Source organism: Carcharhinus amblyrhynchos, chromosome 13 (assembly GCF_965287045.1).
Source record: "Carcharhinus amblyrhynchos chromosome 13, sCarAmb.v2.hapA, whole genome shotgun sequence".
NCBI lineage: Eukaryota > Metazoa > Chordata > Chondrichthyes > Carcharhiniformes > Carcharhinidae > Carcharhinus > Carcharhinus amblyrhynchos.
Window position 1 is genome coordinate 41961257 of NC_137336.1, and position 12676 is coordinate 41973932.

General features: G+C 41.6%; 1 protein-coding gene across 1 annotated transcript in view; it reads left to right on the plus strand.

Moving 5' to 3' along the window:
• sncb (synuclein, beta) overlaps positions 1 to 10438 on the plus strand; it is an 82805-nt gene extending 72367 nt beyond the window's left edge. The window contains exon 6 of the mRNA XM_080201572.1: positions 7584 to 10438. Coding sequence (XP_080057698.1) covers positions 7584 to 7616 — 33 coding nt within the window. The 3' untranslated portion in view covers positions 7617 to 10438. The remainder of the gene's footprint in view (positions 1 to 7583) is intronic.
• Positions 10439 to 12676: the final 2238 nt, after the last annotated feature.

Here is a 12676-nt window from a genome sequence, read left to right on the forward strand (position 1 = left end):
CATTTTAAGCTACAGAGTATTTATAAAAATTGATATATCATACGTTCCAAACATGAGTAAGAGAAACTATGGTGGCAAGGACGTCTGAAAAGTTAAATTCAGCACTGTTGTATTATTTTGTGTTGCTGATCTTTGAACTGCTAAGTTATTTTTGTTGTTATTTTCAAAGTCAGCCATTAAAATTTACATTTGGTGTACTACAGAAATCAGCGCAGAGCTGGAGGATTATTGGTTTAAAGGAAATAATTATTATCAGAGAAAATATATCTACAGTTCACTCAGTGATGAGGTTATGTATGAGCCATCTCACCCTGGACTTAATTGTGGCAAAAACTGTTGCACTGATACACTGTTATGCTGTGTGGGCGAACAATGTATTATTCTGTTGTTAAACTTTGGGGTTGTTCCATTAAAATCAGAAGGCAAACAGGAATTTTCTCAGACTGCCAAAGAAGTTATGGCAGATTGTCCAAGGAAATTCAATCTTTTGTTTCTCTTATCATTTAAGGTTTTTTAAATGAACTGGACACTTTGTACAGTCAGAGGACAGCTTTTTGTTCCCTTACTTCCTTTTAAATCTGACATGGAAATTCCTAGTGTAATGTTGAAATGCGGTGACCAGAAAATTCATGCCAGACATATTAGGATAGAAACTCAACTTGTACAGTCAGCAATTTATGAATTTTCATTTGTTAAAACGTTTTGATAGGAAATTTTGGATTGATGAGTGCAGGAATGGAGTTGTTTTTATCATATTACTAACTCTTTTCTGGGTGTGGCATTTGACATGGAGTCAGGGGAGGGGGAGGCAGAATTTAATGCCCTCTCCAAGGTGCATCTTGAAATTGAAGACTCAATCATAGTGTGCAAGGTGGGGACCCCACTGACCTCCTAATTGTCAATAGCTAAGTTACTCAGTCTTCAATTCCAACTAAACATTATATACACACGTTGGACTATTATAAATTAAGTCTTTGAGAGGTTTTTCTTTTTCTTGTGGAGCAACATAATTCTGTAGCCTGAGATGCTTCCACAGGATCGACACTGACAGAAGCTGCAATAATGGAAACCCCCTCTGGCACAGTCAGTTCACTTCTACTTCCCTTCACTGAGACATCAGTTATGTCTATAACAGGTCGATCAGGTACTTTGGTGTTACGGGTTGAAAAACATTTCTTGATAGCAACACTGACTGCTGGAGCATCTCCATTATCCTCAACTCAGGAATCTACAGTGCAGAAGGAAACCATTTCACCTATCGAGTCTGTATCAACCACAATCCCATCCAGGCCCTGTTCCTATAACCCATCATTTACCCTAGCTAGTCCCCCTGACACTAAGGGGTAATTTAGCATGGCCTATACACCTAACGTGCACAACTTGGGATTGTGAGAGGAAACCGGAACACCCGGGGGGAACCCATACAGATATGGGGAGAATGTGCAAACTCCACACAGATAGTGACCCAAGCCGGGAATTGAACCAAGGTGTCTGGCACTGCAAGGCAGCAGTGCTAACCACTGTGCCACCGTGCCACCCTACTGATCTACATATTTATGAATGATCCGTCCCGTTACATCCACTTGCTACGACAGGAGTCCTGTCTCAGAGACAATGGGTGGGATTTTACTGCCTTGCTGGTCCCAAAATCCTAAAACCCCACCCAAGGTCAATGGACCTTCCAAATATCTTCCCCTCGTCCACTCCCATTCCTGTGGTGGGCAGGGCAGTAAAATTCCAACCAATAATTCCAGGAATCCAACTTGATCCACGATCAAAGTTTCATATTATATACTTATGTTTGCAGTAGTGATGGATATTTGATGAGATCTTGAGGCTTGTGCATTTAAATATAAAGGTGGGGTGGGGGGAGGGGGTAAGTTCTGGGCTGGTAACATGATCATGAATCGTGATGGCCGGAGAATCAGTAGTCAGCGGGAAAGCGGGTTTTATGCCAGGTGCCAAACCTGCTGTGTCCCTCCCAGGTCTTGCTGCCAGCCCCAGTTGGATTCCCGTCGATGCATACTCAAATTGAAATATTTCAATATAATTAGCAGGCTGGCAGCTTGAGTCAAATGGCCCTCACTATTCATCTACCTCCCCAGCGGGATCTGCATTGAGCGGGCTTTGGTACAGGTCCTCACAAGCGTGGGCCTGACGTGTTGGATCCTGAGGGTTGAGGAAGCATCACTTACCCCTCAGCAATGAGAAGCATCCTTTCTGTCAGAGTCAAAATGGTGTGATCTCACCTGCAGCTTCTGACAGGGAGAAAGGAAAATCTCCGCTGCACAATGGAGTGCTGTAACAGGCAGGGGTTTTTTATTTGTTCTTGGGACATGGGCATCACTGGTTGGTCAGCATTTATTGCCCATCCCTGGTTGCCCATGGAGGGCAACCACATTGCTGTGGCTCTGGAGCCACATGTGGGCCAGACCAGGTAAGGATGTCAGATTTCCCTCCCTAAAGGACATTAGTGAACTAGATGGTTTTTTTTTCCCCACAATCAACAATGGTTTCATGGTTATCAATAGAGTCTTAATTCCAGATTTTTTTATTGAATTCAAATTCCACCACCTGCCGTGGCGGGATTCAAATCTGGGTCCCCAGAACATTAGCTGAGTTTTTGGATTAATAATCTAGCGATAATACCACTAGGCCATTGCCTCCCCTAAAGTTGTCTGATATGAATAATTTAGCATCAATCAGATGGGAGAATCCCATCTGAAGGACACTGATACTGCCAGTGGGAAATCCTTCACGCCAACACATTTATTGGAAGCGTTTAATTATGTATGGTTCCAATTATGGTCTTGTATGGACTGTTCCATGCAGGCTTGCTGCTTACTGAATACTTTCGTAAACTGTTCTCTGGTCATGTGACTGCATACATCATTCTGTGGATAGGGCCACTGTCCAGCCACACATTGATCCTTACTCTGACAAATACCTTACATTATAATTCATTATAATACAAGCAGGCACAAATCATTATAATACAACAAAGTCTTTTGTCTTGATAGCTCTTTCAGAATTTGGTCTGTCATGCGTGAAGGCGTGTTCATGGCATTCTGTTTCTGGTACTTCGGTCATGTATAAAGGGGGTGATTCTCCTCTCCCACTAGCTTAAGGTGAGATCACTGCTGGCCTGTTGAATTGGCTATCAGTGCCAAAACAGGAATTGCACCAGACATCATCCCATTGTGATTTAACCGGCCTGCAATACTAGCCCCAAAATGGTTCCTGCTGCTCAGAGGTATTGCTGCCACCACCACCAGCCTTCCCCCCACCTCCCCCACCCACTCCCATGATGTCCTGACAAGCATGGACTTAGCGTCTTGGACTCTGAGTAAAGTGAATGGCAGATGGAGTTTAATTTAGACAAATGCGAGGTGATGTATTTTGGTAGATTGAAATAGGGCAGGGCTTACTCAATCAATTCCTTATTATTAACAACCTCATACTTTCACCTTAACTGCATTACTGATCATCGCAGTGTCGTCTTGAGCACAATGCTGAAATAAAAGGCACCACTAAACAAACTTTCCAAACTAACTTTATAAATCAAACCATTCAATGTTCCATACAAAAATCAAGTAATTACCGCTGTAAATTCCCTAATAACTGTCTTCTATGTTTCCATGTGCCTCATGTTTCTAAGTGATGCTGTCCCTATGGCAGCAACATAACTATTGACTTTCTGTGCCAGTGCCGGGGAGTATATGGCCTCGGGGAAATCTCATCGAGGTATGGTTTTGGACTGCATTAGCTCAGCATGGGCAACACAAGCAGCTCAGCTGCCAGCAGGGGCAGAAACGGGGGGGGCATCGTGGCAGAGTGGACAGCATGGAGGCATCGTGGGTGGCACAGTGGCACAGGATTTAGCACTGCTGCCTCACAGTGCCAGAAACCCACGTTCACTTCCGGCCTGGGTCACTATCTTTGCAGAGTCTTCACCCCATGTCTACATGGATTTCCTCCGGGTGCTCCAGCTTCCTCCCACAGTTCGAAAGACGTGCTGGTTAGGTGTATTGTCCATGCTAAATTCTCCCTCAATGTACCTGAACAGGTGCCAGAGTGTGGCGACTAGAGGGTTTTACAGTAACTTTATTCCAGTGGTAACGTAAGCCTACGTGTGACACTAATAATAATTAACCTTTAAACAAGGATTGGCCAACTGACAGGAAACAGCAAGCGCACTGGCAATGATGGCAGGATCACTGCTGTCATCCTGAGAGAGCCACTGCCATTCTCCCAAAGCAGCACATCAGGGTTCCTAGCAATGTGTTGGAGGACAGATTGTGAGTCTTCTGTGATTCATTGCAAGCCCCTTTGAACATTGGTATTGCAGCCGTGATGACGGCAATCTGAGGTTGTGTGGCAATGAGCTGCACTTTCAGGACTGAACTTGTATGATTCCAGTCTGAGTTCTGGCTGTAGCACTCATATCTTATATGGCTTTTGCATGTGGTGCAATAGAAGCTGAGATAATGACCATTTGACATTGAAGCCGGCTTGAGTCCACAACTATGATAATGGGGTTGAACACTGCTTCCATACTAAAAGGAATGGACTCCGAGGTCTACACAAAGCTTTGTTCATGGTTCATGCTGGGCTCCCAGTGACCACGTGCTTACTGGCAGGCCTGCCAATACATCAAGCATCTATGTGCAAATCCAGCTGCATTTTTCTTTATACTACCCCAGCAAAGTTTTCTTCAGAATCCTCTGCAGCAGATCTCTCACGTAGCTTCACCCTCTGACCAGCTGTGCTAGCGTTCATTGTAGTGACTCTGCCCTGTCAAATACTCTCTAAACTATGCATGATGCAAGTATGTGAACTGGCGCTTGCAAGCGTGAAGTTGAGTGAGAGAGTCTTTTCATAATATGCCTTTCTTTCTCTTCCACTTCTTACCCCTTCACCACTGCTTGGCCAAGCTGCAGTTTATGGATATCGGAAGACACAAGGGTATGTTTAGCTGAGAGGAGGGGGTGCAAGCATATATAACCTGCAGCTTGTAAATCAGAAGAAATTGTGGGGTGAGATTGGATGTGAGAGAAGGAAGATTACATGCAAGTATTTTGCCATCCTCAAAGGCTTCAGACCGGCTGCTGGTTGTGGCCTCAGTCATGGACATTCTAATGATGGTGACCACCATCTCCTCTATCAGGGGAATTACATGTAGCCCTGCCTATCACCTAAACAGTAGATGGTGCTATCTGCATTTGCACACTGTCCTGTCCTGAAAGAGAGAGGAAAGTGTGTCAGTGATCCTGGTATAATTCATTTGTGAGTTGTGGTAGTTACAGCTGAAAATGTGTGCAGACTGTGAGATGGGATGTAAGGTTTGCAGCAAAACTATTTTTTAAATTCTTTTATGGGACGTAGACATTGTTGGCTGGGCCAGTATTTGTTGTCCATCCCTAATTGCCCTTGAGAAGGTGGTAGTTAGCTGTCTTCTCGAACTGTTGCAGTCGATGTGGTCCAGTGCACCCACAGTTTTGTTAAGGAGGGAGTTCCAGGATTTTGACCCAATGACTGGAAAGTTACAGCAATTTAGATTCAAATCCAGACAGTGTGCGACTTGGAGACAAACTTGCAGCTAGTGGTGTTCCCACATTCCTGCTGCCCTGATCCTTGTGGCTGTGAGGCTGAGGTTAAGCTATTAATGTGAGGTATTAGTCATGGTTGAGAGATATTATTAGTTGGTGGTGAGAGATAAGAAGATGGTGAAATTAGTAGTGTTCAGTAGCTAAAACTTCAGTTGGTGGGATATGGCATCTGAACCTGCATTCACTCACCCTGACCACTCTGATGAGTTAATTGAACATTTTGCAGCACTGCATCTATGACCTTGGGACTGAACTGCACGGTGGAGGGGAAGGCTGGATTGGGATTCTCTTTTGGAGAGTCAGTACAGACTTGATGGGCCAGGCAACCACCTTGTACATTGTAGGCATTCGATGTAGTTAAAACTTGGTTTTAAGGTAAAATTAAAGCATGGGTTAGTGTGAAGAGAAGGGTGCTCCACTATACCCCTACTATGTTCCTTAAATACAAATTTGCCAGAGGACAACCTTGCTTCATAGCTTGCTTCCATTTCTTGCACCAGTTATACTGTAGCCTGCAAGCTCATCACCACCATTTGTGCAGAACTGTGAAGAATCTTAGGCTTTGAACTTGTGCTGACTTCAAGTGATATTGACAGCCCAGATATTTAATAAAGGACCTCACTCAACAAATAGAGACTTTCATCCCAATAGCCTTAAGAGCAAAACCTAAATCTACACAGTCAGATTTTCCCAACCACTTTGCCACTCAGTGTCATTTTTAAATAATTGCAAAATTGAATTAATTATTTTGGGAAAGATATTTTTTAAGTTAGTGATCGAAAAATATATCCAACATCAGTAAAATTAATTTGATTTGATTTTTATTGTCACATGTATTAGCATATAGTGAAGAGCATTGTTTCTTGCATGCTATACAAAGCATAGAGAAGGAAATGAGATAGTGCAGAATGTGGTGTTGCAGTCATAGCTAGAGAAAGATCAACTTAATGCAAGGTAAGTCCATTCAAAAGTCTGATGGCAGCAGGGAAGAAGCTGTTCTTGAGTTGTTTGGTACGTGACCTCAGACTTTTGTATCAACTTCCCAAGGAAGAAGATGGAAAAGAGAATGTCCAGGGTGCGTGGAGTTCTTAATTATGCTGGCTGCTTGCCAAGGCAACGGGAAGAGTAGACAGAGTCAATGGATGGGAAGCTGATTTGCATAATGGATTGGCCTACATTTACAACCCTTTGTAGTTCCTTGCAGTCTTGGGCAGAGCAGGAGCCATACCAAGCTGTGATACAACCAGAAAGAATGCTTTCTATGGTGCATCTGTAAATGCTGATGAGAGTCATAGCTGACATGCCAAATTTCCTTAGTCTTCTGAGGAAGTAGAGGCATTGGTGGACTTACTTAATTATAGTGTCGGCATGGGGGAACCAGTACAGGTTGTTGGTGATCTGGACATCTAAAAACTTGAAGCTCTTAACACTTCCTACTTTGTCCCCAATGACGTAGGCAGGAGCATGTTCTCCTTTACACTCCTTGGAGTCAATGACAATCTCTTTCCTTTTGTTGACATTGGGGGAGAGATTATTGTTGCCACACCAGTTCACCAGGTTCTCTATCTCATTCCTGTATTCTGTCTTGTCATGAATCCCGTTTACTATACTTGGATTGTACTTCTAAATTTTCAGGTCAGTTACTGTTTATTTTTCTATTATTTTTCTATCAAGGGCTTCACAGTGCATATTACATATCCACATCCAATTGACTTGGAGTATTGACTCAGGGAAATGTCAGTTTGCTGCTTAATTAATCTACACAATTAATAGTGGCAGTGTCAACTTTTGAGATAGCATCCCCACTGGAAGACATGAACTAAACCAATGTAGGCACATCAACACAGTGTATGTTTAAAAGAGAGAACTCTGAAAGCGTTAAATTATATTCTGTGCTTGTATGGAAAAAAATGCTAACCAATTGTTCATAAAATTTCAGAAACAACTGGTAATTTTTATTTCTTTACATCTTAGGGGGAGTATCAGGAATATGAACCAGAGGCATGAAGCACAATGTGACCAACAAGATATAAAAAGAGATTCGTATAAAATGATTACTGTAACCGTCTTCTATTGATCCAATGATTCCTTAACTTTTGTTATTTTGTTATACTGTGTAAAAGAACCCGTTGTTAGCCATACTAGTGTTATACAATTTTATCTGCCATGGCTCAATTCACTGAATCCCTCCCACTGAAACGAGACCTTGACTTTGTAGAGATGGCATTGTTTTCAAACTGTTTCTATGTGTGATTTTTGTGTTTTGAAAAAAAGGACCAACGTTATTGCAAACATCAAGTTTGAACTTTCAATTAGATAGCTGTCTAGCTGTACATTGCTTGTATGTGACTAGGTGTTTCATATTGACTGACTTTTTATACATTTGTGTTACTTCAATGTTGTTTGTTGTAACCGTCAAATCAGAATGGAGTAAAATGTTTAATATCCTGAATTATAGCGTAAAAATGTCCAAGTGACTCCCGATTCAAGCCAATTGAACAGGGATATGTTTTTATGCTGAGAAGAACGATTACCTGTAAATAAAGTGCTCGAACCACAATGTATTAGTTTGTGCAATATTTCTAGACTTTTACAAGGAAACAAAAGGAAACTGCTTATCAACTACATGTCAAATCACTTTATATTTTACACTTCTAAATTGGATGAATTGTATAACGATTGCCACATTCTTCTTAATAACAGTGAGAATTAATAGATCCCACAAATCAAACTGTAAACTAATGATAATTTGTTGGTACAAAATGTTTATTTAATTAGTGAAAGTAATAACTCTCCATCTGTAATAAGATTCTGGTATAAACAAACAACCTTCATTAATGAAGTGCCACAACAGAAGCGTCCATGTATAAGAGGAAGAAAGTTCAACAACTGAATGGATGCATCTCATCCCAGACTTTTCTGATATCATTAACATGAACTGAGCTGCAAATTTTACCAGGGTTATTGCTGATTGATATAGAACATAAAATGTAACTGCAGCAAAAGGTCTTTGTTTCATAGTCATGAGTCACTCACTACAATTCGTAAAGAGCAGTGTTTTTTGTGTGAATATTCAGACTTGCAAACATCTTTGGCATCATTTCTGTGGTGCAGTTCCCAATCCCCCACTGTAACTTCAGTGGGAGATTGGCAGAATGTTCAATCAAACAGAGAACAAGTAAACAGAGGAAGATCGGAGTACCCCTGCTGAAATTCTACCCCCTTGAAGTAGGAGGCTTCAATGGAATTGGCCTTAAAAGACTGATTATTAAGCATCTGTTTCATTTTCCTACTTCCACTTCAAATATTTGGCATGTTTGAACATTAATTATAAATCACTCTTGCTCTTGGTAACTTACCTTCTTGGTTGGCAGGACAGGTGTCAGTAAAGGAAACTGTTTTCCTTTGTGCGATATGGTAGCCATCTGAGACTTTTGAGTCAGCATTTTAGTATTTAATAGACTGCATAGCCATGGCTTTCAGGAGAAAATTACCGTTATGCAGTAATCAGCATCACATCATTCATTAACATAAGTTAGTATTATACCAGCAATATTACAAACAATTACTTGTATATATTCCAATGTGCTTCTTGCTGTTCAATTATTTGTATTCTTCACCTAAATCTTTCACTTTGTATTACTTTGTATTCCTACATTGAAGAGACTGGGCTAAAAATACTGCTTTCTAGTGTAGCGGTCATGATTTGCGACCTGCCCGTACTCATTCAAATGAAGATAGGCATCATGCATGTTTGGTGCTGCCACCTAATTTACTGGATCGTAGCCTGGCTGGTTGAGGGCCTTGGGTGCTTGGCAGTGTTAGCTATTAAAGGAGATGGAGATAATTAGTATACAGCAGCCAACTAAAAACATGACACATGGTCTGTGTTGAAAAGTGTAGCAATAAACAGCTCTAATACTTGGGAAGATAATTGCAAGGACTGGCCCAGTATCTTATATTATCAACCTGCAGAGCCGTGAAGTGCAGAAGTATGTAGATCACATCAGAAGATGAGAAGCTGCAGCTCATACCGCCTGTCATCTGAACCCAGTAATGGAGTCCAGTGTGGCAACAACTGAGTCGGCGTTGGCAGAACCTAGTGCTTCCCAAGGAGCATCTTGTTTGTCAGCACAAGCAGAGGGAAAGGGCATCAACCCAGGCTCAATGTCAGAATCTGTCAATCCACCGAGCCCTTTCATAGATTCTGATACCTCCAGCTTGAAGAACCTGGTTGCGGAGTTGCGACACTCCCCAAGAATCCAAAAGTCCTCCGAATAATTGACTTTATAAGCTTTCTGGAGATTCTACTTTGACTGTACACAGTTGCATACAAGAGTTTGTATTTTGTATGATTGTAAGGGAATGTGGTAGCATGGCCCCTTTAAGGAGATGATCCTTGAGGGCCACATGATTGGGCTGGTCCCTGTGGAGAGCCAGTGCAGGAAGCCGAGCCCACTGGGAGTAAGGAGATGTACCCGGGCCAGGGGAGGAACCTCAGTTGAAGCCGGGGGGAGCAGAGAATATAGCCATGTCTTGAGAACTGTCTGACCATTGCTTGTGTATACATATTTATATTATTGATTAAAAAATCCCTTTTTGACTTGAAGTTACAATGAGTCTCCCTCAAGTTAGTACAGGTCATGTAAGGGGGGGAGGAATGTGATAGTGTGGCTCTTTTAAGGGGCAATTGTTTGGGGAGGGGTCACATGATGCTCCCAGGGACTATTGGAATGGACATGCAAACCTCAACCTTTGGATTTTTGGCTATGGGTCCCGGCAGCTGGAACCGTCAGTGTGAGCCCAGGAGTCGGTGGGACTAAACCTGTATCTGTACAAAGTTTCTCTGTATATGATTATAACTATGATTCAATAAATCACGGTTGTGATTGAAAGCTTCCTCGTCATATTACCTTGCATTACAATATCAGTTGAGCAGGTTCCTCAACATGCTCTGCTGTGAAGCCTATGCTGGAAGCAGTTGGCAACACAGCTTTCAACCTCAGATGGGCATTTTACTTCTTTGATGTTGCAGATCTGAATATTGCGCACCTTATTTATAAACCTGTGAGTTGGACAAATGTTTAATGGAAGACTCTAACATATACCCAAAAGAGAATTTGTAAATTTTATTTTTGTTGGTAGCTATTACAATCATAACTGATATAAGAATGTGTTACAACACAGGATATATTTTAATGTTTTAAGGCTTATTTTCAGTATTTACAGAACTCAGCAAATGCTTCCAGTGCAGATCAGGCTTCCATTTTTCTGGCGAATTAGACAGGAATGTCTCACTTAATGGCACAACAAAAACACTAGCCCAGTATGTTATTGAATTCATATTAATTAGTGACAGCACTGACAGATTTGTGCTTGGTCAACAACAGTTACTATTTATTCCCAAGGTACCTAAAAGTCTTGCTAATTCCAACTGTTATTCTACAGAATTTTGAAAAAAGTTAGGTGCTGTGAAAGAAATATAAAATGTATTATGGGTTATAAATGGGCAAAGAAAACCATGTTCAGAGTATTTTACAGGTTTAGCAGAAAACCCTGGGAAAATCTTCATGCCAAGTCAACCAAAAATGCTTATCTTCGAAGAATTAATCACAAAAAGTTGGAAAGACAACTGCATCACACAAATAAAATACATTAAAACCTGTCATTTTAAAATTGACTAATGACTACATGGTTATTATTAGGTTGTGGAAATGGGTTTATAGCTATAAAAAGAGTTAAATAATGATGTGAGGAAGTGAAGATATACTATATTTGGCTCTGGCAGTACAACACCACAGCAATCACAGTTCTAGTGTAAACTTCTGCCACTCACTGTCATTACAAAGATAAGCATTCTTGAAAATTGGCACCCTGTAATACAAATGATTTGGACAACATAGGTGAGATTTTCAATCCTCCCCCCATCCCACAGATTGGCATTGCCAGTTTGGCAGTAATAGGTTGGCAGTAATAGGTTGGTATAGGATGCACTACCCAGGCATCTCCTTCCTCACACCTCCCCCCCCCCCCAAGTGTAACCCTTAGCTTTGCACCCCTGGTGGGTTCCCCTCAAAAGCTTCCCATTTTGCAATGGCTGTTGTAAACTTTGCCGACGTCACATCGGAAAGGGGGGAATGCCTTATCTGGGGAAAACAAATGACAGGAAAGCCCTTTAAATATATTTAAATGTATTCAATGTATATTTAAATGTATTTAGTATATATTTAAATTTACTTAACCGTGGTTGGGCAGGAACGTTGTTGCATCACCAGCAAGAGGTGGGAAAATCTGAGACAGATCTCGCTGCTGAAATTCTCGTTCCTGTGGACTCGTGGGATTTTCCGCGAACACTGGCTGAAAATCTCCCCCACACCCTTTCTTAATAACAGTTAAGACTACATGCTGGTACTAATTAATTCCCTTTATATTTTGTTGAATATTAGAGTCAATAAGTCAAACGTTGCACCACAAATTAGTTCTTTAACAAGTTAAAGGCTAATTTGTTTAAGTTTAAAATCTCACTGATTTGGCTTTTACAGTCACAAATCAAATTGTGTGACAGCCTCAACTCTGAGATCAAAAGTTAGTTTATTTATTAGTCACAAGTAGGCTTACATTCACACTGCAATGAAGTTACTGTGAAAATCCCCTAGTTGCCACACTCCAGCACCTGTTCGGTACACTGAAGGAGAATTTAGCGTAGCCAATCCACCCAACCTGCATCTCTTTGGACTGTGGGAGGAAACTGGAGCACCTGGAGGAAACCCATGCAGACACAGGGAGAATGTGCATAATATAACTTGACAAACTCCACCCAAGCCAGGAATTGAATCCAGGCTCTCGGCACTGTGAGGCAACAGTGCTAACCACTGTGCCACCGTGCTGTCCACCTGCTCAGCCAAGAAAGACTGCGTATGATGATACTAACCTCACACTTGTTTACATGACTATCATTAAACAGAAGAAGGAGGAAAAACAATTACATTTGTTTATCAACGGGCTAAATATCATTCAGTCCAGTGGGTGTGATGGGGATGACTGCCTGACTAAATTGTACACCGTGC